Raw genomic sequence first — 26,318 nt, 5'->3', positions numbered from 1 at the left:
TAAGCACATTTTCAGTTAGCCTGTGCCCTGAGAAATCTGCTTCCAGAGTAAAACATGGTTCCCCCCACTTCCTCGCTGTCTAGTCACTGAAATATGCTGTTCCCATATGACAGAGAAAAATACTTCATTGGAAAAGGAATTCTTCTTTCTTGTGAAACCTAAGCCACATGTAATCATGTGTGATAACCAAGCTATCCATGAACTGCACATGAGAAAGCTTCAAAGAGCTTTTCTGAGTTTGTTTTCCAACCACGGACTCCATTCAAACTTCAGACTAATCTTGTACAGAGTCAAGATTCCACTAGGCACAGACTTTTAAGTAAATGTTTGGTAAGTGTTCCACTATAACCTTATCAACAAGCATTTTACAAACTGTGATGATTGATACCACTCATCCATGCCTGGATCTCCTCATAGAAGTGCAGAAACCTTGACAGAGAAAGTCAGTTATTTCTCTCTCTATTAACCTGCTCTTGCCGACTATTCATCTTACGTGTGATGATGACTAATATGCGCCTAATGGCTAGCAGACGCTCTTTAAGAGAAGTCATGCCAAGTATAGCCAACTGAGCCTTGCGTTCCAATGGCAACACTGCCAGGATCCACCAGGACCAAGCAGGACCACTAGGATTACTCTGCAAAACAAAGAAAAGGAAAACACAGTTATTGCTTAAAATACAAGACTGGTCTTCCAATATTGTCTTTTGTTTCACCAAAGACATGGGCAAAAATTAAATGACACATTCAATTTTAGGTTCATGCAGCCCTAATGATATAGCTTACTTTTATATTACATATTTTAAAACAGAGTAACTCATATAAGGAAGAGCATGCAAAGACTAGCCTCTTCCTTGGGGTAATTCTGTGAATCAGTTGTTTCTATTCTCTTAAGATTTGTCGAGAGTAAATCAGAAGAAGAGACAATGATTTTTACCTCAAATTTTCAATGTTCTGCATTATATAAAGCATAATATTATAAAAGCCAAGATATGGGGCCTCCCCTGGTGGTGCAGGTGGTTAAGCGCCGCGCTGTAAAGCTGTCCGCAACCTCTGCAGCGCCGGTTCAATACTGGCCACCCAGCAAGGATCCCACATGGTGCGGCAGACCTTTCCTGCATTGCCCACTGCTCTCCTCAGCAGTGTATTTCGTCAGTCTGCCTATTCTGCTCCCTCGCTCTGTCTCTGGTGAATCCTCTCACCCTCCCTCGCACCTGGCCTATACTCTGGTTCTTGTATAAATAAATACATAAATCTTTAAAAAAAAAAAGCCAAGATTTGCGCAGAAGTATAATAAAATAAATCTAATAGTAAAATTAAAGTGACAGATGTGCATATATATGAAACATCTGTATGTATGAGTCAGTAACATAAATTATAAATTTATATATTATTATTATTATATTAGTATGCCATTGGATAGCCTTACTTCACATAACCAATAGGCACTTCTGGACTGAGCACTAAGCAAAAGTTGATCAACTCAATATTCCTGGTACTGGATCCGAGAGATCTATCTGTCTTGCATCTAGTCTACTGGATTCTCCTCCATTCCAATTCCAAAAAGTACCTAGAATCCGAACTGAGAATTAATGAGGTTTGACACTGGAGTTCCTTAGCTTAGAGGAGGTTAGAGTCTACAGAACAATTAGGCTAAAATCATTGAGGCTAAAGTGCACAGGGTTAGCCCAAGTCACTGGGAAGAAGGCAAAAGTATTGCAGAAGATTGTAAATTCTGTATGATTTACAACTCTACTTTTCCCTCCTTCTATTAGAGTTAAAAAAAAAAAACCAAACAAACAAACTGAGTAGCATAAAAATGTTTCCCATAAACTACAGCTCTCCTTGCCTGCCTATGACTATGCAGGTGTCTTTTCATAAACCTGTCTCTTCAGGAGCAGTTCTTTCTGTCCACTTGTGTCTAGGCAAGCATCCTTTCCCTTTTTATAACAAACCCGCCCTTTGGGATATTAAAAAAAAGTTTCCATAAACTATCTCAAATCCCTCTGTGGTAGGAAGATAAATGGTCTCCCAAAGGTATCCACACCCTAATTCTTGAAACCTCTGACTATGGTAGCCTACATAGCAAAAGAGACTTCATAAATGTGATTAAGTTAATCAATTATGCTGGCTTGCTCTGGGGAGCTCAATCTCACCACAAAGATTCTTGAAATAGAGAATTTATCAGGGCTGTGGTCAGAGGGAGATGTGACTATGGAAGAATGGTCAGAGAGATGCAAAACTGCTAACTTGGAAGACAGAGAAGCAAGAACCAAGGAATGCCAGCTGCCTTTAGTAGCTGGTAAAGGCAAGGAAATGGAGTCTTCCTTAGAAGCTGCAGGAAGAAATGCAGTGCTGTCTGCACTGTGGTCAGAGCCCAAGTGACCTGTATTGGACTTCTGCCCTCCAAAACTATAACAAATTCCTGTTGTTTTAGACTACATTTATGTGATATGTGACAGCAGGAATAAAAAGTTAATATAAATCACAATTAGAGATTGTAGTAATTAAGCAAAAAATCCTAGGAAAAAAGAGTGATTCAAACCTTAATGTGAGTTAGTCTAATCATCTTTCTGAAAATGAGTTACAATAGTGAGTAGGAAGAGGGGTTATAAGAGGGTTGGGAGGTGAGGAAGGACAGGCAATTTTTGGCTTCAAGCACTGTGTATGGAAAACACTGTACTCAAGTTGGGATAAAGATTTAAGAAAAAAGATAAAAGTGGTTGAAAAAGATAAAAAAGACATTTCATCTTGCCCTAAACCTTCTGAGCTGGTCCTGCCCTACTCCTTTTCCCCAAAAACAGGTCTGTGTTTGTACTGTAGAAGGAACTAAATATGGTCATTATAATCCTAAACCATCCTGCCTGGCTGTGTCACCCATGTACAGATGAAAGGAGTATTGCACTCAGAAATGCTTCACGAAGCTGAAGCCAATTCACTCTTTAAGGAACCAGCTTCAGCAAAAGTGTTCCTGGGAGTTCAGAGAAAGACTGGGGTCACAGGGTAGAAAGTGTAATAAAGGGCAAGAAGGAAAGCTAATTTAACAAGAGTTAGTGAATTTTATCATTTTGTATTTGGTACCCATTTAATAGGTACAAGACAATGGTATGTGTAAAACATTGGGTGTACATGCCAATACACAAAAAATTACTATTTAAATTTCTCAATGTTGCTAAAAGAAGTAAAAATACAAAGGATGAGACCTAATCAGAATAAGATAACTTGATAAAAAGGAAATTATCTTTTTGTAGTATTATGAAGAAAGCATTATTTTTTGCTCCATAAAAGGTATATACTTGAAGGTGCTTCCTCAAGTTATTAACAAGTCCTTGATTCATAAGCAATCATAACAGTATATAGAGCATAGAACTGTCACATATTACAGTAGAAAATAATAGCACTATAAAAAAAAAGGAGAGAGAAACTACACCTGAGGCTCAGCTTCCCTGTCTGGCATTATCCCAAAATGACTTAAAATTTGTTCTTTCATGTGATCCTGAAGTGCAGTAAACCAGGAAATAGACTGTTGATAAACTGAATCATGAAGAGTAGTAAGTTCTTCATACTCTGGACCTTCCACCTGATCGAGGAAAAGAGTTTAACAATTCATTTAACAATTCATTATTACACATGAAATATAGTTAGTGACCTCTGCTGCATCTGCCAAGCTGATTCATGGCATTTATTACTTTGACAATTAGTGTTTTATAAATAAGATACATGCTGAATATTCAAACTGCAGGTTTTTTTTTTTTTACATAGTGGAGATCTAGTGCTATTAATCTATCACATCCTAACTTTTATTTTAACACTGTAACATAGGCACAAATCCCATGTTAATATGAATAATTTTCAATAGCTACATGCAATCATATTTGAGATATGCCATCATTTATTCAACCATTCAAAGTATACACATGCACACACACGTAAATAACACAGTTAAATAAGTATTTTCATGTTGGTCTTTCAGGGGCTTTTTTGGTTACTCCCTCAGAAGAGTTAGACATTTTAAAATTTGTATTACATATCACTGAACTATATTCCAAAATATATGTTAAAGCAACCATGCATTCATTACATTAACTTCATGCTAGTGGTGTTTGCTAACACTTCAGACTGATATGCTTTGCTTCTGAGTACTATTTTTCTGTCCAGTCACGCATTTAGAGTGTATCTCAGCCCTACTCGGGAAAACCTGGTTGAATAAGAGGCTCAACAGACAGGAGATCAGCTGGCTTTCACAGACTCTCGTGTGTGAATTTTAGCCAGCCACACCACCTCCTTAGGATAGTTTTCTCATCTACAAAGTAGGAATAAACCGCTAAGGTTCTTTCTGGTTAAAAAATTTCAGAATCTATGAAAACTATGGTAAACTGACGCATTAGATTACAAAAACATAACTTTCTCTGTTTGATTTATACAAATGACATATTCATATGAGCAAAGGTTTTCTTTAAAAATACACAAATTATTTCATGTTGTAGATATTTAAACTTCCTTTTAAAAATAAGTATATATACCATTAAAAGTTGTCATCCACCACAAGAGTAAATAAACTGTCTCGATTTTATTATCAACCCAGTAGAGAGATTCTGAGTACTGTCACATTCAGTTCTCAGTACAGCCTTTTAAGCCCTGCTCCCTAGTCTAGAGAGCATGGAGCTTGACTCAGCTCTACTCTTCTGCACAGTGAGATTCTCACAGAGATGACCAGAAACAGGAGCTGGAAAAGGAAAAGGATGTCCTAGGGTGACTCTATTCACTGGTGTCACAACTATTTATCACTGTCCCTAAAATGATTTGTGATGTGATATAAGATGGCAAATGACTCAGTTTATACATAGTCAAATGTGACCAAATAACTCAAAGAAGGAATATGAGGATTTCCTCCTAAGTATTTTTAATATTATTATTGTAATATAATTTACATACCAAAAGTGTATAGATCTCAAATTACTTAGCTCAAAGAGTTGTCAACTGTACACTCCAGTGCAATCATTACCAAACTGGAAAAAGAATATTTCTATCACCTAGAGAGATTCCTCTGCTCTCTTCCAGTCAATTACAACTCCTACCCTGTGACCGCTCTTGAGTCTCTATTACCACGGATTTAATTTCCTGTTATTGGAAATTCAACTGACCTTCAAAAACCACAGGTTTGAATTGAGTGGGTCCGCATTATAGGCAGATTTTCTTGTAAACAGATGACATAAACTTATAATATCAATAAATACTGCACAGTGCTAACATATGTATCTTCTCTTATGATTTTCTCAAAAATATTTTCAGTAGCCTACTTAATTGTAATAATACTGTATATAATACATATAACATATGTGTTAACTGTTTTATGTTATCAATAAGACTTCTTGTCAATCACAGGCTATCAGTAGTTAAGTTGGGGGAATCAAAGATTATACACAGATTTTCAACTGCTCAGGGACTAGGTACATCTAATCTCTGTGTTGTTCAAGGGTCAACTGTATATAAATGCAGTCACAGTGTATATGTTTTATGTCTGGCTTCTCTTGCTTAGTGCTTCATGTCCACAAGATCCATGCATACTGTTTTGTACATTGTTGTTCCTTCCTTTTCACTGATAGTATTATCTCATTGCATGAATACACTACGATTTGTTTGTCCATTCACTTATTGATGAATGCCTGAGCTATTTGCAGTTTTTGACAATTAATGAATGGACATCCATGTACAAGTGTTTCTGAGAATCCCTTCAAAATATTTTGTCACTCTATCAAATTATGTGTCCTGATATCTCTATTAGACACATTTGTAATTGGAAGAGATAAGAGGTCCAAGTCTCTTAGATTTAGCTTTAGCACTATCTCATTCTGAACTAATACCAGTATTTAGAACAGTGGTTGGCTATTGGTCACAAGTCAAATCCTATTTATCACATTTCTGTAAGCAGCAAAAGTGGAATGGAAGTTAACTATGCCCATTTGTTTACATATTGTCTTTGGCTGCTTTTGTGCTGCAACAGCAGAGCTGAGTACGAGTCTCAGAGACATATGACCTGGAGATCCTGACGTATTTACTGTGAGGCCCTTCACAGAAAAAACTTGCCAGAACAGGGCCTCTTTGGTGGCCTATGGGTTAAGTCTCAGTGCTGTCACCACAACAGCCTGAGTTCAAGGCCTGGCCAGGGACCTAACTAACTCACATGGTGCAGCAGACCTCTCCTGTCTCACCCACTGCTCCTCTCAGCAGTGTATTTCAGTAGATCCGCCTGTTCTGCTTCCAAATCTGTCTCTGGTGAATCCTCTCACCCTCTGCACCTCTGGCCTACAGCCCAGTTCTTCTACAAAAAAAAAAGTTTTAGAAAACTTGCCAGACCATCAAAACAAGAAGCCATGAAATCATTTTTACATGTGAAGCAGCAAGGTAATTTTGGGGGGAGAAGGAGATTTTTGTGCCAACCCTAAGTCACATAAAAATCCATTGAGATGATTAAAAAAAAAAGTGAGTGATTAATCATTAAGGAGTAGTATTATTAAAAATACGATCGGGTTCCTACATATGCAGACCTCTAAACATAGATCAATAAAATAAATCTCACCTTCTCATCTTCAAGATATTCAATATCTGCTGTGTTATAGCCATCTCTGTGACGGTGGCTTAAAACTCTGAACCGACTAACTCCAATTGCATCAACAACTGAACTTCCATCCGGAAAAGTTCTGACATCCTTGATCTCCAGCATGCAGCCGTACTCAGAAATCCTGAGAGGACAGTGAGAAGAAATGACTGTGATTGTTAAATTGCAGGTCTTTGTTTATCTCTAGATGAAAGTCTGGGTCCTGAAAGAATAAAAAATACAAACAAAATACAGGTGTCTCCACACTGGACCATTAAGAGAGACACCTGCAGAGGAGCCTCCTGTTCATGGAGGGATAGTGGTGTGCCATGGCAGCAGGGGAAAGGCTGGAAGTAAGACAACACTTTGCCTCAATGTTCAAGCAAGCTAGTACTTGGAGAAGAACCTGAAAGATGGGGAGAGACGGAATCATAAGCACATCTCCCTAGCCCCTTGACCAAGAGCACCGTCAGGCGGTCCAGAGAACACAGGGTCTGCCTGCCTGGCTCTGTGCCACTCACAGACTCTCCCTCCTCTCCATTTCTGCTGCTGCAGGTCAACTGTGCCCTACCCAATAAATTATATGGAACATTGGGCCCCCCTGTGGTGCAGCAGTTGAGCACTGGGTTGCGAAGCTGCCCGCAGCCTCTGCAGCTCCGGGTTCGATCCCCGGCCGCTGGGTGAGGGTCCCACATGGCGTGCAGACCTCTCCTGCCGCCTGCTGCTGCCCTCAGCAGTGTACTTCGTCACTCTGCCTGTTCTGCTCTCCACTCTGGCTCTGGTGAATTCTCTCACCCTCCCTCGCTTCTGACTATACCCAGTGCTTGTATAAATGAATAAATAAATCTTTAAAAAAAAATATATGGAACGTTGCTTCTAATCATTGCCTTTATCTCATTTCCTTTCACACAACAATATCCCCCCATCCCACTGAAATGATCCCATCAGAAGTCACGAATAAGTTCCTAATTGCTAAAATTAGGGGACATGTTTCTATCTGGCCTCTGCTGACATGGCCAGGCTTGACCTGTCCCTAACCCAATATCCTCTGCTGCTCTCACTCTCCTGAGCAGTTCAGCCCTTCATAGCTTTTTTCCTCCATGTGCCCCCCACACACTGGAGCCACCCAAGGAAGGAAGTTGGGCTACTTGTATCCTCGCTCCAAAGATTTTCCAGATGACTTACCTACTCTCATGGTGTTAACTGTTGGCTATGTCTTGATGATACTGAGAGTGCCAACTATGCATCAAGCACCACTCAGAACAGTTCACAATATGTATCTATTCAAGTCCCACAAAAACATAGAGACTCAGGAAAATTAAACAATTTATCGAAGGTCACACTGAGATTTGAACCCTAGGGTATCTGGCTTCAAAGTAAATGAGCAACTTTATACAAACCTTCCAACAGATGATGAATGGCGCTTCCCAAGTTACATGCCTGCATGGCCAACTGCCTGCCAGATACCTCTATTTAGGTCTCTAATAAAACCATCTCTTCCTCCTAATCTAACAGGACTATCTTACCCACAGCTGTGGCATGCATGGATGTACCCTGACGATTCCCTTTAAGGGAAGAGCTTTTCCCCAGATATCTGCCGTAAGCCTCTAACTTTGGCTACAGAACCCCTGTGTCCAATGAACATCTTGTCTGTGAGTATGTATAAGTTCCCTGTATGTCTGGTGGCTCCCAGGGGATCTAAGTTCTCATGCATACCCTCATGTGGACACTGGAAATTCATTTTTAAAAATTAGCTGCATTGGGCCTCCCCTGGTGGCGCAGTGGTTGAGCGCTGGGCTGCAAGGCTGCCTGCAGCCTCTGCGGTGCCGGTTCGTTCCCCGGCCACCAGCAAGTGTCCCACCAAAAAATAAATAAATAAATAAATTAGATGCATTAACCTTTCATACTTTCTCATCTCCTCCTCTGCCACAGTTAAGCCAGGGCTCCTGTGTCCTCTCTCCCTAGAGTGATCTGTCCTCCCTCAGTTACCCTGAGCAATCTTCACTCTGAAAGATTTAAGAAACTTTCATTTGTTGTTTAACAGCAGCACTGCTCTCTCAGTGTTACAGAAGTTCCACAGTTCTTATGCTGTGGAAGAAGTTCCACTTCCAAAATTTTTTTTCACTTTGTTTTTGCCTAATCAAATTTTAATATATTCAAATTTATTAATCTAGTCTATGCTATGTGCTCTCAGCATCTTGTTTAAAAATACTTTCCCCTATTCCTAATTATAAAAAACAGCCCCTAACTTCTACTCTTAAAATGTTTAAATACATTTTCACATTTCATATTGAGAATATAAATATATTACATGCTTTCCTCACTACCCAAAAGTAGAATGTTCTTATTTGTTATGAAATGGCAGATTTTTTGTATCTGGTAACATGCAAAATTTTTTAAAATAAGGGTACTATTGTCCCAGACTCAAAAAATTACCAACCACACATATAACAAAAGGAATGTTGTACTTTTGCATTGCAGGTGAAAAAACTGTAAGGTAGAGAAGATATTTTTCCCCCCTTTTGAACTACCCACTAATTTTCTGGTCATCTTTTATTGAGCAATTTGTCTTTTCTTACAAAATTACATAGACATTTGGTGTGGCATGTATATGTGAATATGCTTCTTATTTCTACATTTTGTTTCAGTGGTCTACTTACTAAGGCTTCTAAATTTTTTGTAGAAATATTCAATTTTGCTCAGCTGATAACTTTAAAACTGTCATGATCCTGATCTTTAGTTTTTCCAAAGTGATTCTCAAATCAGTTTGAGCAATTCCATGAAAAAATCCCTCTTGGGATATTGATGAAACTACTTTGGATTCATACACTAATTTGGATAAAACCAGTATTGCTTACACCAAGTCCATGCATCCAAGAACATGCTATTATTTTCTCTCTACTTATTTTTAGATCTTCTTAACAAAAAAACAAAAAAAAATGTTGTCAAAATTTCTCCAGAAAGAGCCAACACAGATCCTTCAAAGTATCTCTTCCAAGGTATTTACGATGGAAACTAGTAACTGGCACCAAATAACCACTTCCCCTTCTCCCCAGACAAGTGGGTAGACTACATTTCTCAGCCACCTTTGAAGCAGGCTGAAGAGCAACTATGAATTTCCCTTTTCTCCACAGTCCTTTGGGGCCTATGTGTCTCTTCCACCAGTTAGAACCTGAATATAGTGACCTCATCATGTCACGCAAAGCTAACAAAGTTTTCAAAATTAAGGGCACCAAGAGATAGTAAGGATCCTGAGTTCCAAAATAACCCACAGAGAGGAGTTGCCTGCTAATTCAGAAAATCTTTCCTAGGTAAGCTATATAACAAGAAGAGGTGAAAACAAAGTGTCATTGGTTTTTTATAAGACTAGAAACTTTCTGGTTGTATAAACAGGCAATGTTCATGGAAGATGTAACAAATATTTTTAGCTCTTAACAGATCAGATTATGTGTATATGGATAAGCTAGACATGAATTATTGGTATCTGAGCAGGTAGAAGGAAGCATAGAGGACTGAAAATATGAGCTGTATTTAGTAATATAGCAAATAATGTGGACTAGTAGGTATGATATTTGAAGGGAAAAAGAGAGGTTAAAGCAGAAAGAAGCCAAGGATCACATCATGGGTGGCCCTGAGTATATACGTTGTTATAGAATGGGAGCCACTGCAGATTTTTTACATAATTCTAAATTGTTCTTTTAGAATAATGACAAATTATGCATTTAATTAGTACTATTTGAAAGCTGATAAGTCTTACCCTGCATGCTCAGCAGATAAACACATGCCAAACCGTTTGGTGCCAGTTTCCATGCATCTTCTTATCATAAGCCGATAGCGGGGCTCAAAAACGTGGAGTGGACAAGGGACAGTGGGAAAGGCCATAGCACACACAAAGATGGGCACATCTCTGGTAAGACTGTAGAGTAAGGGAAAATGTTAACTTAGAGTAGGAACTTTCTAAAACAGAAGGGAGTTATAGTTAATGTAAAAGTGCAAAAGTGAGTCAATCTCAACTTCGCTATTTACAAATAAAACCTTCAGGCCTGCCTCAGTTTTAAGTGACCAAAACAAGTCAAGGATCATAGCATGAGAAAGTTCTTAGTCCACCCTAAATTTCCTGGCAAGCCCATCATATTTAATTATGAGAGAGTTTTCTAGAGATAGAAAGTGAAACCAAGACATCTGCAAACCTCTCCAAGTTTAATTTAAAAAGCAATCATATAACCCACATATGTATCTCACCAGCTTAGCATAAGCATTGCTGAACTAACTCGTGCATCTTTCTTCCAAAGGAAGATGCTATTACTCAATAATATTTTGGAGAGGAGCTTTGGACACAGTGGTAGCCATTCTTGATAGACAAATAAACTTGAGGAGGGTATATGGTATGGTGGATCCAGCCTGGCACAAGTCATCTCTTCAGTGAGTATTAAATAATATATTGCTACCTGACTGAGCCCTGGGGCAGATCAATCAGCCCCAAAGCATGCTACAGTTATAGTGTAAGACACAGCAGAACACCATCCAGTTATCCCTTTCTCCTGAGGCTGGAGAGAAATCTTCTGTGAATTTTGGATTCCATTACACCAAGAGAGGGAACTGGGAAGCAGGCTCCAGGCACAGGGAGAGAAACATTGGTAGAGAATTCCCAGTCCTATATCCCCTCCCAATCCTCCCATGCCAAGACTGTGAGCACTTACTCTGAGTTCCCAATCTCCCATACTCCTACCTCCCACCATCTACACAAAAAAGGAGGATCCCAAAACAAAAGCCACAGAACGACCCACTGTGGAGAAAAGAGGACACAGAAAGGTGCAACCCAAGGATGCAACATAGAAAAAGATAAAAGAGCTAAATTGACTTGGGTTGGAAGAGCTAACAGAGACTCCAAAAAAGCAATCATAAATACTCTCAATGAAGTTTCAGGCTCTTAATTAAATACAGAAAGGCAGGTTTAGGGCATCAGAAAATATATAAAGAACTCATACAACTCAACAACAACAACAACAAAAAGCTATATCAAAATTTGGGCAGGGTCGTAGAGACTTTTCCAAAGGAAATATACAGGTGGTCTACAGGCACATAGAAAAATTCTCAACATCACTTATTATAACAGAAATGCAAATCAAAACCAGTAGGATCTTATAAGCCTCATCCCTGTGAGAATGAGCTATACCAAAAAGAATGGAAACAACAAATGCTATCAAAGAGGTGGCAAATGGAACACTCCATTTCCAATGGTGCAGCCTCTAATTTGGTGCAGCCTCTATCAAAAATGGTAAAGTGAGCACTCAAAAAAATAAAAATGGGAATACCACATGATCCAGCAACACCACTCCTAGGTATTTAACCAAATGATATGAAAACATAATTTCTCTGCCAAGAAAAATGAAATCAGAAACAAAGTTATGAGGTTAACAAGGATTTTCATTTTTTTATTTAAAGATCATACATACACAGCATGAGGACTTACTGTGACAGTTCTGTCATTTCTTCGTCATAAATTCTCTTCCTATCAGACAACTCATCTGACAAATATCGAAATATTAACTCTTCAGCCAGAATAGTTACTTTAAAATTCCTGCTGGCCAACAACTGTAATGAAAGAAAATGCTAATTAATTCTAAAGGACACAACACTCTATTCCCAGGCTGGAAGGCCAACAAGGAGGTAGGGCAGAAGTCTCTGAGAAGACGAAAAGGATGGGAACAGGGGTCCTCCCTGGTGGCACAGGGGTTAAAGTCTCAGCGCTGTCAAGCTATCACCATCCACTGCGGCATGAGTTCCATCCCAGGTCAGGGAGCTGACCCAAGTGGTGCAGCTGACCTCTCCTGACTCTCCCGCTGGTCCCCACAGCAGTATATTTCAGTAGATCCACCTGTTCTGCTCCCCACTCTGTCTCTGGTGAATCCTTTCACCCCCCACACCTCTGGCCTGTACCCCAGTTCTTGTATGCATAAATAGATAAAAATAAATGTTTAAAAACAAAAGGATGGGGATGGAGAGCAGAAAGGTCAGCCCCCAAGACCTATGTTTGACTGGAAAACTTTAACAAATGGTAGTTAAAGGCAAAGCCAACCAGGAAATGAACATATACAGAGGATGAGACAAGGCATCAAACTCTCTTGTTTCACAAAATATACTTACTTCTGAAAGTTTTTCTTTGCACAATGGACAATGTGGAGCATGGTCAAGGCAGCGCTCAAGGCATTTTAGGCAAAATGTGTGCCCACATGGTGTGGTGACAGGTTCAAAGAGCAACCTGGAAAAAATATCTAAATTTTTAGCAAGAAATGTCCACAGAGACTTTCACATAATCTATTTTTATGAGAATTCTTTAGGCAACTCCCTTACTGTCTAAAAGTCACTTATATACATTTTTAATTAAATCTTCCTTATCAAATTTTTAAAAAAGAATAAATTATTGCTGAAGTAAATTTAGTTGCTCTGATGATAAAAATCCCATTATATTTAGAATATAACACTCAACAGGCTAAACTTTCAAAGAGCTGCAAGATACTATGTCATCCTACCTCATGCAAAGGGCACACTCAAAGTCAGCTACATCTATCGAGAGATCCGGATTTTCTCCTATGTTAGAGTTCATGCTCCTTTGAGGTGAAGAATCTGCCTCTGAAAAAATTAAAAATTTAAAATGCTGTAATGAACACTCAATAGGAATAACAGCATGCAATAACTGCATTTCCTCTGGATAAAACATGTTACACCAATGCTGAATAGAAACAGACCCTATCCAATTAACAATATACAGCAATCATTTATCAGGACAGTAAGCATGAATAAAAGTTAAAATTATATATAAATTTTCTCTGCTATTTTTGACTACTAAATCTTTCCAGGATTAACCATGTAAACTGTCCTATAATATTAGAGTTGATCAATTCATTTCATTATTAATTTTGAACTACCTGCAAAATTTTCTACAAATATATTGAATAGTAGGTAACATACTCTCATTCAGAAGTCACACAATCCCATGACAAAATATCTTACTGACCTGTCTTGGGGATTTTTCCAGGGATGTTCGAATCATGCAAACCCTCCATATCTTTTGGAAAGTGTCTCTTTAAACCAGCGATGGGTGCTGTCGGAAGGAAGCTTTCTAACACCTCTTTATCTTCTTCATAGTGTAGACCCAGGATGAAATATAAAACTGAAGAATATGTATTCCTACATACATCAGATTTCTCAGGTGGATTCTAGTCAAGTAAGAAAAAAAAAGATACTGATTATTAAAGAAATCACAGCATAAGGGAAATAAATCATGTAGTAGTCTATCTTAGAAATCTTTGGGAAAAGGAAGGATTATAACCTTCCTTCCTAACTGGTTTCATGTATTAACTTAAGATGAACTTTATACCTTTCAAGATAAAATACAGGATAATTTCTCCCTGAAACAAATCATTTCTACAGCAATCTTCTTATACTCAAACCATTCTCTGCTTTCTCCAAACCAAAATAATTTCAAGTCTCTTGATGTTTTGTATTTGGAGAGGTTCCAAAACTGTCTTTCACTTTTCAATCATTTTTACCACTGCCACCAATTTTTAAGTTCCATCTCTCAGCTTGAGGTGCTAGAACTGGTCTTGAGAAGTACTTTTAACTAGTCTAATGCCACACTGTCAGAATAACCTGCAGAATATTCAGAATGAAGGAATTACATACAGCTGAATCCAAATACTGACAAAAGCATATACTTCATACCTTAGAACTCCCTGCATTATCACGTTCTTCCAGAGGAGGCTGGGTGTTTATATGACTGTGACACTGAGCCTTTAGTCTGGCGTTCAACATTCTACTTTGGATGGAAGACATTAAATTTTGATGCACATTTTCTGAAGCTGGAAAAAATACCTCACATATTACCTATAAAATTGTCAAGAAGAAAAATAATTTAAAATACTTTTGAAAAAATATTTTATATGCCTTAAAGAGTCAGAAGAAACCATGAGATCAGTAGGATGAAACATTTTAAAAGAATAAACTATCTTCCAACAGTCAATACTTTAAAATTCAAACATTTCTGAAACCGGTCAATGTTTTGAGCATTTTAGCTCTAAATCCCTTTCCATCTAGACTCACCAATCATAAAATATGAGCATTATAATTTCCTTCCTGCTTAGTTCTGAAATATTTCCTATAGAAAATGTCCCCTACAAGTCTCATGGATAAGAGAAAAGTGAGGTGTAGAAGTTACAGAGAGTATCAGATTACATCTAAACTGAGATCACCCACAGGACTGAAATATTTCTAGAGGACTGCTTTATTTATAACAACATAACTATACAGCCACCCAGTAAAGAATACTGAAGGAAGATAAGGTGAGAAGCTATTACTCAGAGTCAAGAGTCATGGACCAGTTTTGGTGGGGTGTGACTGTTAGTCAGGCATTCTATCACTCAATAGTCTTAACCAAACCTCAACTGAACCCAATGGCATAAAGGAGGAAAAAAAGAAGTGACTTAAATCTAATCAAAGACTACCCACCTGTTCTAATTTTATTGAAGTAATGTTGACTTACATCACTGCATCTATTTTAGAAGTACAGGCTCACTCCCGCCTTCCCCATACTCTTTCAGGTGTTGTTACCATAATATACACATAGTCCACCACCTTCCACCTGTTCTTTAGGTGACATGTACATACACCAGAACATATGGCCTCTACCATAATGAGCAGCAGTAGGGAGAGCAGTGTCCTGGCTCTGAGGAACTTCAAACAGAGCTGCTGGAGGCTGCCAGAAAGGGTACCAAATTTCAGGGGTATCAACAAGGACTGTTCTGGCACTGTCTGTGAAAGAAGATAACTATCACCTATAGAATGCCAGAGGGGAAAAACATCATGTGTGAAAAAGCACCAGACAAAAAATTCACAAGACCTTTGTGAAGTCAGCCTGAATATCTCATGATGCTGTTGTAAGGATCAGTTGAGATAAGGTATGTTTTAAGATTCTTGTGAAATTTACAGGTGGGACAAAGCAGGAAGGAACAGTTAAAAAAAATGCTAGATTTTTCAGTTTTAGTTTGATAAGGTGAAATAATGGCAAAAACGAGTGTGACAATATAACAATATTAATAAAGATCAATCAAGTACAAAAGGATTCAAAAATACTGTTAGAAGGCACTCATTAAAAACAAAACAAAACAAACAAACACCGGGCCTCCCTGGTGGCACAAGGGGTTAAGCACCACACTATGAAGCAATAGCAGCCTCTAGCACAAGTTCGATCCCCAGCCAGGGAGCAACCCACATGGTGAGGCAGACCTGTTCTGTCTCGCCCGCTGCTCCCCGCAGCAGTATATTTCAGTCAGCCGGCCTGTTCGGTTCCCCACTCTGTCTATGGTGAATCCTCTCACCCACCCCCACCACTGTGCCTCTGGCCTGTACCCCAGATCTTGCATGCATAAATAAATAAAATAAATCTTAAAAAAAAAAAAAAAGAAAAAAAGAAACACCTCGGTGTTTTGGCTAACTAGAGTTCTAAAGGAGCCAGCAGTGTGATGGTATTAGGCTAAAAATAAACACAGACATATCATGATGTGAATACAAGGAAAGTTAAAGTTCCCATCTGCAGCTGCTGGATGTGGATGTTGGAGCCTGGGAGCACACTAGAAAGACCCCAGGAGGGAAACCTCACAAAAGGACAGTTGGCTCAAAAAATGACTCAAGGCAAAAATAATAGTTGTTCTCAATTTTCTAAAGTGTTTTAAAATGAAGAACTGATCTCCTCCAGAAAATAAAACTAGATCTGTTTACCAGAAATTTTAGGGTGAGTGTATTGTAGAAGTGGGCAATAATCTTAAAATTGGGAAACGCACAAAATCAAGATCTCGTGGTCATTGGAGGTACTAAGAGAGTGTAACTAGCCCATGGGCTTTTTTAAGGGGTAGATGCTTACATTAAGTGTGACTCAATGATCTCTAAGAAGACCAGGTTAAAGTTATGCATAAAAAGCAGTTATTACTGTATCATGTTGGCGAAACTTACATGCTGAAATTTTCAAGTTAACCTACGTAGCTAAATTGATATATATTGCATATATCACAACATCTTTTGTAGGTCTCCTACACAAACTACAATACTTGAAATTATAAAATTTAGGGGAAAACACTGCCTCCCCACATATATCACCTTTCCTTTCACTTAATATGTGTATTGCTGGGCTTCCCCAGTGGCGCAGCAAGTTGAGTACAGCACTGTGAAGCTGTCCACAGCCTCTGCAGCTCAGGTTCGATTTCCAGGTGGCCAGGGAAAATCCCACATGGCTCAGCAGACCTCTCCTGTCGTGCCCGCTGCTCCCCTCAGCAGTGTTTTTGGTCCTTCTGCCTGTACTGCTCCCCTCTCTATCTTTGGTGAATCCTCTCACTCTCTCGCGCCTATGGCTGTACCCCAGCTATTGTATAAATAAATAAATCTTTAAAAAATTTTAAAAAATATGTCTATTGCCAAAGAAGTGAGATATGCATACAATGTTTTATACTGTTTCATAAAACATTCTGCTTTATCCATGGAAGAAAAGTTATCAAATGCATGAACCTTATCATTACAATTGTATGTTTTAGTTACATTGTCATGAATGTTCAGAATTAGACTTCTTATTTATTGTGCATGCAGGAATTATTCAGCATGGACAGAAAGGCTGCAAATAAGACTTAAAGAAGAAACTCATTGAAAGGAAATCACACCTTCTGTACTTCTTTCTTCATTGAGTTACACTCAGGATTTAGAGCAAGGCAATAGAGAAATTCCTTCAACACTTCCTTACTTCTTCCCAATCCAGAAAGAGCCTGGGCTTTCACATGATGTCCCTGGGTTCATTAAAACACAAGGTATATATTTAAGAAAAAAAAAGAGCATGATTACATACTCACAAATAAACAACCCTGAATGGATCATTAGAATAATTTGTTTTATTTTCATATTAAGAAGAATGAACAAAAAACCACTGAGGGTGACACTAGCTCTACTATTTTGGAAATTGAGCAAATCTGAATGTCTCTTAAGTACAATCTACACTCAGAATAGAGGAGTTACCATATCTGGAATTTGAACCCAGAACCATTTCAAGGGCACATTAAGAGAACAGACTGCCTACCAACTTTAAATTCACTCAATTATCACTGGTCATTACCATGATACCACTCCTATCTTCTGGGAGTGTTTCCTGTTTTTCAATATAACTTGGATATTAACCCTGTAAGTCGTATTTTGTGTGGATATTTTCTCCCATCCAGTAGGATGTCTTTTAAATCTTCTTGTATTTTATTTCACTTGTTGAAAGCTTTTTAACTCGAGATAATCCCAACTGCTTATTTTTATTTTTATTTCCGTTGCCACAGGGGTTAAATCTCCAAGAGCATCTTTATCACTGATGTAATAGAGCATATCACCAACAATGTCTTTGATGTATATAGAAGGCTTTATATCTATGCAGGCTTAGTATCTAAATCTTAAATCTATTTGGAATTAATTTTTTAGTACAGAATTAGAAAGGGATCCAATTTCATTCCTTCATGTGGCCTTTTCCAGTTTCCCCAGCACTATTTATAGTAAAGGGACTGTCCTTTTCCAATTGTCAAGGCTACTTTATGGTAGATTAGGTAATGACATGTGCATGGAATTATTTCTGGGCTTTCTGTTCTGTTCCATTGTTCCATGTTATCTATTTTTGTGCCAATGTGACATTGTTTTTAGTACCATTGCTTTACAGTAGAGTTTGAAGTCAGGTAACATGAAGCCTTCATTTTTCTCCTTTTTTCTCGGGGTTGCCTTTGCTGTTTGAAGCCTTTTGTGTCCATACTAATTTCAGCCAATTTTTGTTCAATTTCTTTGAAAAATATTGTTAGTATTTTGATGGGGTTTGTGCTAAGTTTACTTATCATTTTAGGTAGAAAAGACATTTTGATTATATTGATTATCCCCATCCAGGAGCACAGAATGTCTTTCCATCTCCTTGAAGGAGTCTAACTCTTCATTGCATAAGCCCTTACCCTCCTTAGTTAGGGTAATTCAAGGTATTTAATTCTTTTGTGAAGCAATTATAAATGCACTTATTTTCTTCTTACTTGGGTGTATATAAAAAGGCTACAGAATTTTGTATTTCAATTTTGTAACCTGCTACTTTGTTATATTCATGTATTAGCTTTAACAGTGTTTTGGTGATATGTGGATAAAAATGGGAATATGATCCAGCAATACCATTCTTACGTGTTTACCCAAATAATATGAAAACACTAATACTAAAAGACTTAAGCACCTCTATGTTCATAGGAGTATCATTCCACAAAATGGAATCAACCTAAATGCCTAGTGACAAGCAACTGGGTAAAGAAATTGTATATTTACCCAGTGGAATACCGCTCAGTTATTAAAAAGATGAAATAGTGTCTTTTGGAACAAAATGTATGGATCTTGAGGTGATAATTCTAAGTAAAATAAGTCAGAAAGTGAAAGACTGGATTGTTTCACTCATTTGTGGGACTTTAATCAAAGAAAAAAAAATGACCAAAAAAAACCTTCTTAGGCTCTATAAAAATTAGCCTGGTTATGGGCCTCCCCTGGTGGTGCAGCAGTTGAGCACTGGGCTGCGAAGCTGCCTGCACCCTCTGCAGCACCAGTTCTATTCCTAGCCACCGGCGAGGATCCCACATGGCACACAGACCTCTCCTGCCATGCCCGCTGCTCCCCTCAGCAGTGTATTTTGTCATTCTGCCTGTTCTGTTCCCCGCTCTGGCGAATTCTCTCACCCTCTTGCGCTTCTGACTGTACCCAGTGCTTGCATAAATAAATAAATAATTAAATCTTAAAAAAAAAAAAAAAAAAAGCCTGGTTACCAGAGGGGTAAGGGAAGGTGATAGAGCATTGGCATTTGAGTTTCGGTGTAAGTGAAGGATGTGCACATATGGAAGTATAAGCTGTACTCCCCAAATTATATAGTCATATACATGATTGGCAAATCAATAAAATTTAAGGGGTAAAACAGAACTGCAGCCCACAGATTTACAATAAACCTTGATGATAAAACCAAAATTCTAAATGCTCAATGTTTTTCTGTTGCCTCTCTTACAATTACAATTAGCCATGTATCTTTATAGTAATTAAGTCTGCATTTTGTCAGAAACATGCTGCCAAGTTTTTAGCTAAAAAGTCAATAGTATGGAAAAGAATCTAGCTTCAGAGGGTAAAGTAGGTCTACTTTCATTTAGAAATACTAGACAATTTAACAATCAAGGTTCAATCATTATCTCAGAAGAATAACAGCTGGGATGGGAGAAAAGGCATTGGAAATAGGAATAGAAAATGTTTTCAGTGAAGCAAACAATTAACAAAATAGATTTGGGGGCTTGGCTCAACAAACATTTGTTTCCCCATTCCAATTTTATATTCAATCTAATTGGAAAACATTTTGTTGTAAAGCATTTAAGAAAAGACTACACCCACCTTGCTATTAACCAGTGTTAGTGCCTATTCAACATTTCTTAAAAAGTAATGATAAAAAGTAATATAGCAGGTGAAAAAAAATTTTAATTATTAGCTGATAGAGCATGCTATAGTGTTAATTTCATTATGAGTCAAGGACAGTTTAAGCTATCATTATTAGATAAGCAAACTTTCTTTATGTCATCAAAGGAAGAAACAGAGAGACACATAGACTAAAATTATTCCAAAATATATATACAAAATGTTCACTGTTTATTAACACCATTATATACTCCATATAATGGTCTTGAGGACCAATCACTACTCATTATTATTACATGACCTTCCTTTTCACACTGTAATTTTAATCATTTCCTATTCACTCTCAAATTTATAGAATTCTATTATGTATAATATTATATATTATTTTGCTTATATATGTTTAGTGTATAAGGCATATTATTCAGTCAAATATCTACTAAGAGTAATCTATATTAGTGTTTATCTAGATTCAATTATGAGATTTCCTTTTTTAAATTGAAGTGTTTTTTTTTTTAATGAAAGCAATTACTACCTTTGAACTGCTCTAATTTGAAGGAAATGTACACTTCAGTTATCTAGTCACATTTTTTTTACTTTTCTTAAGAAAATTCCATAAACTTAGCAACTTTATGATCTCCAAAGCTACCAATACAATACCTTAATCAAGAAAGGTTCATTATGGCAAACTGCATTGGCATCCTGCAAAGCCTGCTCATAGTTCCTCATGGTTAAATGTAACTCTGCTCGTAGCAGCAATAATGAATTATCACCAGGAGCTGAAAGACAAGAAGAATTAAAACAAATAAAAAGGACTGCACTTAAAAACAAAACAAATCATCTTTAGTTATTAAAAATATTAAACTAGAAAATAAACGGGCAAAAAAAGGGAAAAATTTCTTCCCTCCAATTGTAAGTTTCCCTCCAAGTTTAATAGCTTGATGAATGTATTTTACATTGCTTCTCTCAGGAAAATAAAAGAATTAACAAAACTTCACAATGCACCAAGAAAAAGAGCACACTAGCTACAAATATAATATCTAACAGTAAAGAGTCAATGCCTAATCATCTTTTTTTTTTTTTTATTTTTTTATTTTTTTTTAATAAATTTTATTGTTATATTCCCCATACAATTGCAGCCCCCCATTCTGACCCCAATCCCTCCCCTCCCGCCCCCGCCCCCCTAAAAGTGTCTCTGGTTCATAGTTAATGCCTAATCATCTTAATGCTATAAATATTTTAAAATATTTAAAATCATTTTCTAGAAATACGTAAGGAAATTCATGCTGAAAAAACTAAGATAATTAACATAAAGTAATATAACTTTACAAGTATGTGGATGTGGATTTATCATTATAATTATACCTATAGTGTGTTCTCTTAAGTAGGAATGGGAGGAATAAAACACCTTTCTTTTCCTTATGAGTCCTCAAACAGAAGTGACCCCTGTGTAAGCCTACCTACACAGAAGCCAAGAGTGACTCTCTCTATGAACTGATGTGTAGTATATGAAGTCTGACCTGGCAGGGTACCACAGAAAAGGGACTAAACCAAGAGTTCACGAAAGCAGATTATCCAACCATTTTTCATGTCGGACCAGTCTTCCTCTACCTATACTCATTGGGGGATTTTTAAAGTTGGACAACGGTGTGTACCTTAGTTGATAAATATTGAGCACCTAAGATGTGACCTCTGATAAGTCTTTTCAGTTTGCTTGAAGTCCTTGATCTTTCCTTTCTCAAACTAACCACTTAGTTTTTTCCAAATTCTACTACATCTCTCAGTTTATACAGGTTAACTGAGCAAGTGCATAAAGAGTTCATGCAAAAAGACAAGGTGAACAGTACTACTTATGTGTTCTTGCTACAGGCTAGACAGAAAGGGAAAAAAAAAAGGAGAAAATAGCAAGTATGGAGAGTCAAATCATAAAGGTTGAATCTTTTAAAGACATTAACTGGTTAGACCCATATAAACAATTTTTTTTTCTATAAAAGATCAAATAGTAAATACTTTAGGCTCTGCAACCCATAAGTCAAGCTGGAGGGTTCTGGACATGTACTTATACAAGACGGAAAGAAATAAATTTTCTCAAAATTTCTATTAAATTAAAAATGTAGTATTTTTTGCAATATAGGTCTACTAATGAATTGGAATTCTTGTAGGAGGGGATAACATTTTCCTTATTATTCAGTGTTCCCTATTGTCAAAATCAACTGAAAATGTTAACCTTTGATTATGATCTATAATGACATATTTACATATTTGAAAATGAATATGAAATATGAAATATATGAAATACCGATGGCAATCCAATGGTGATAGTGGACATTTTTCACTTGTTCTTCAATTTAAAAAACAAGTTTCTAATATTTTAACATGAAGTACTTAGTACTAAGTACTAATATTTTAACATCAAGTGCTTCCTTTGTGTTTAATTTACTTTTCTTCCACTGGTCTCTTAAAATGGGAGCCTGTAGATCACCAATTTTCGATTGTTCTTTTGCATTATAGACCTTTAAGGCAACAAATTTCCATTATGGACTATTGCAGTGGCATCCCATAGTTCTTAATGATTTATTTTCAGTGAGTTAAAATATTTTCTAATTTTTATTATTATCTCTTATTTGATCCATAAGTTATTTTAAAATGTATTTCTTAATTTTCAAGTATGGAAAATATTCTAGTTATTTGCTACCAAATTTTAGTTTGTCTACACTGTTCAAAGGACATACACTGCCTGATTTCAATCTAATGTTTATTATAAATTGTTTATGACCTAATGTAAACATAACCTCATACCCAATGCAGTCCACTGCTGATGATCACACAAACCTGAATAAATGGCAGTAATTGTATGTAGCGCTACATGCTAATTAAAATACTGAGATATTATTCCATTCTGTATCCTCACTTATTATTGCCACCTTATTTTATCCATCATTATGAGTTGTTGTTTTTAAAAATCTCTCTCCCTTTCATTTTGTCACCTTGTGTGCACGTGTTTGTGTGTGTGTGTACACCTGTTTTTAGGGGCATACATCCACATTCTCTCAGTGCACACATGCATATACCCCTTAAATTGCTTGGCCAAAGGCCATACTTTACATTTCTGGATAACACTAAATAATTTTGCAGATGTATAATTTACAGACCCATCATAGCATATGAGAGTTCTCATTTCTACATCTCCTAAAGTTTACAATGTGATCTCTTACATTTCCAGTTATACTTTTCTAAAGTTCCATACGTGTACTAAGACAGTAGCCACTAGCCACATGTGACTATGGGGAACATGAAATGGGAGTAGTGCAACAAAGGAACTGAGTTATTAATTTCACTTAATTTAATAGAAATTTAAGTTTAAAAATTGATACTGTTCAGTTACTACAAAAATTTTAATTAAGTAACTCTACTTTTTCAGCCCTAAAATACATGTAATCCAAATATAGAGGAAGTATTCCGATGGAAATTTAGTTTTCTAATTGGGGTAGGCAGTAAACGAGAAATACTTACTGGATTTTTTTTAATTGAAGATATACTGAAACAATATTTTATGTGAGGTGTAAATATATTGTTAAAATAAATTTCACCTTATTCTTTTCCCTTTTTTATTGTAGCTACCAAAACATTTTTAAATTACCTACGTCACTTAAACAGTATTTTAACTGGACAATGCTACATCACATATACATAAATAAAATAGTTGAGAATTCGAAAATACACAGCCTGTTAAAGCATGGGTATGTTGGTTACAAAAATGGCCCAGAATATTTAGCAATTTGGCTGCTCCATTTCCAAAGAGATTCCCTAAGCTTGAAATAAAATGCCTACTGACTATAGCACACAAGATGATTCTTTAACAAAAAATTAAATTGCTGACTTAAATCTATATATATCCTGTTTCAAAGTCACACACACTTCTGCAGTCATTTGATTTTTTTAAAAGATTTATTTATGCATACAAGAACTGAGGTGTAAGCCAGAGGTGGGGGGGGAATGATAGGAGTCACCAGAGAGAGTGGGGAGCAGAACAGACAGATCTATTAAAATACATTGCTGAAGGGAGCAGTGGGCTAGGCAGGAGAGGTCTGCTGCGCCATGTGGGTAGTTCCCCAGCCACTCGGGTTCAACCTCATGCCCACGTATCTGGCGATAGCTTGATGGAGCTGTCTTTAACCCCTGCATCACTAGGGAGGCCCCCCATTTGATCTTTCTTTTAATTACATATTCTTAACAGGTGATGCTTGCAAGGGGCTGCAAAGAGATAGCCTGCTGCTGGTCACAGACTTTACTAAAAAACAATCAAAAACCCGCATGTCCTAGTTACTGTAACTATCTAATAAGTTAATTACACGCTAATAATATCTAGTGGCCTTTGAGAAAGAACAATCAGACATCATGACAGAATAAGCAGAGGGGAGAGGTAATTCCTTCCTGGATTCACCAACTGAAAAAAAAAAAAAAAAGCAAATTGTGTCCCATTAGAAAGCACTCCATTCTTTGCATCCACACTCAGGGTGTTAAATTATTCGCTTTTCCTGCAGAACAAGTAAAAACTCTTGTCACCCTCCACTCCTAAACTGCTAATCAAGCAGTCTTCGCCTTACAGGAATGCTCGGGAAGGTTTCGGAGCCCTAGCAGAGAGCCCACCAGAGGCTCCTGGCCTCTGACACCAGCCACCCTGGTGTCATCTTAACACCTGAGGGCAATAGAACTCCGAAGGCCGAACAAAGCTCCCTACTCCCTGCCGTGCTGCTCCACAGGTGCGCGGGTAGGCCCGGGCAACTTACCCAGCTCCAGGGCCTGGTCGCACCTGAGCAGCGCGGCCTCGAGCTGTTGCTGGCGCTGCAGACTCCGCGCCTGGCCGGCCAGCCTGCGCACGCGGCACTCGGCGGGGAAGCACTTCTCCAGCAGGCCGCTCAGCACCACGTTGACCCGCCGCGCTTGAGGCCGCGGCGGCCCGGGCTCCACGCAGCGCTTGCACACCGTGAGCCCACAGGGCAGCGTCACCGGCCTGTGCAGCAGGCGCTGGCAGCGCGGGCAGCCGAGCAAGTCCCGCGGCGCAGCGGCCGCCGAGGCCCGCTGCTCCTCGCTGGGCGCCTCGGAGGCGCGGCCCGGCATTGCGGCCGGCAGTCGCCACTGGCGCTGGCCGAGGACGCGCGCGAGGCCGCCCGCCAGCTCCCCCAGCTCCTCGGGCCGCAGCGCCCCGAGCCGCGCGGCGCCACGGAACGCACCCAGGGCCTCGGGGAGACGGCCCGCGCGGGCCAGCGCGTCCCCCAGCCGCAGGCACAGGCCGCGGTCAGGCTGCGCCAGCCCGGCCAGCATGGAGCGGAAGAGCTCCGCGGCCATCTCGTACTCGCCCGCGCGGAAGGCCTCGGCTCCCTTCTCCAAGCGCTGCGCGAAGGGCTCCCCGCAGTCGCAGCCGGGACACTGGGGCGGCGGCGGCGGGACCGGCTCGGGGCTCATCACCGCGGGGCTGCCGCGCTGTGGACCCGCAGGGAAGAGCGCAGAGAGGCTGCCTCGCTGCTCGCGGCCGGGCGTGCAGTGGCGGCCGCCGCCTTCCCCGAGCGCCACGCGCGTCTGGGGGCGGCGCGCACGGAGCCCCAGTGACCACGGTCCGGGCGGACGGGGGGCGGCGGCCCCGGTCCCCGCGAGGCGTGGGCGGGCGCGCCGGGAGAGGGCAGCGACCCCACCCGAAGGGGCAGGCACCGCGCGGCCCGAGCCCCCGCCCACGCGCAGGCCCCTTCTCGCCCCACTTGCTTCGGGAACCCCAGGGGCTGCGGGAACCGCGACCCTCTCCGCGCCCGCGTCTCCTGCCAGCCCGCCCCACCCGCCGGCGGCGGCCCCGCGCGTGTGCGTGCGCGCTCGTCGGCTCGCGCCCCTCTCCCCTCTCCCGCGCGAGCTCTCCGTGCCCGAGGGCGCGCAGGCCTAGTCCACGAGGCCGCGCCTCGAACAGGTGTGCGCCCCTGGCCGGGCGCCCGCCTCGCCAGCACCGCGCACCAGCCTTCCCCGGGGCCTGGCCGCCTGCACCCCCTGAGACTGTGGTTGAAAAGAAAGCTGGGGAGTTAATAAGTGCATCGCCGTACCCCCAGCTTTGACTTAGGAGATTGTCTTAAATGCCTGGGAAGCCAGGAGTGGGCACAGAACCACCTCACAGCAAGCTCCTCTTGTTGGAACTCCAAATTTTAGACAGATATTTTGCACTCATCATTAAGACAGATTTTAACTGAATACCAGACTAGGT

At 39.4% G+C, this 26,318-nt stretch overlaps 1 protein-coding gene across 1 annotated transcript; it reads right to left on the bottom strand.

Annotated features, from left to right (window-relative positions):
* Positions 1–443: 443 nt before the first annotated feature.
* LONRF2 (LON peptidase N-terminal domain and ring finger 2) lies at positions 444–25,540 on the bottom strand (the record flags this gene model as incomplete). Its single annotated transcript, XM_084234677.1, has 12 exons — positions 444–635; positions 3,428–3,577; positions 6,578–6,740; positions 10,353–10,511; positions 12,069–12,190; positions 12,743–12,857; positions 13,129–13,222; positions 13,614–13,815; positions 14,321–14,482; positions 17,302–17,424; positions 20,735–20,853; positions 24,865–25,540. 12 exons carry the CDS (start codon positions 25,538–25,540, stop codon positions 444–446), a joined length of 2,277 nt encoding a protein of 758 aa, XP_084090803.1.
* Positions 25,541–26,318: the final 778 nt, after the last annotated feature.

This window comes from Talpa europaea, assembly GCF_964194135.1.
Source record: "Talpa europaea genome assembly, chromosome: 6".
NCBI lineage: Eukaryota > Metazoa > Chordata > Mammalia > Eulipotyphla > Talpidae > Talpa > Talpa europaea.
The sequence above is the reverse complement of the archived record's forward strand: the minus strand, read 5'-3'. Positions and strand labels throughout refer to the sequence as shown.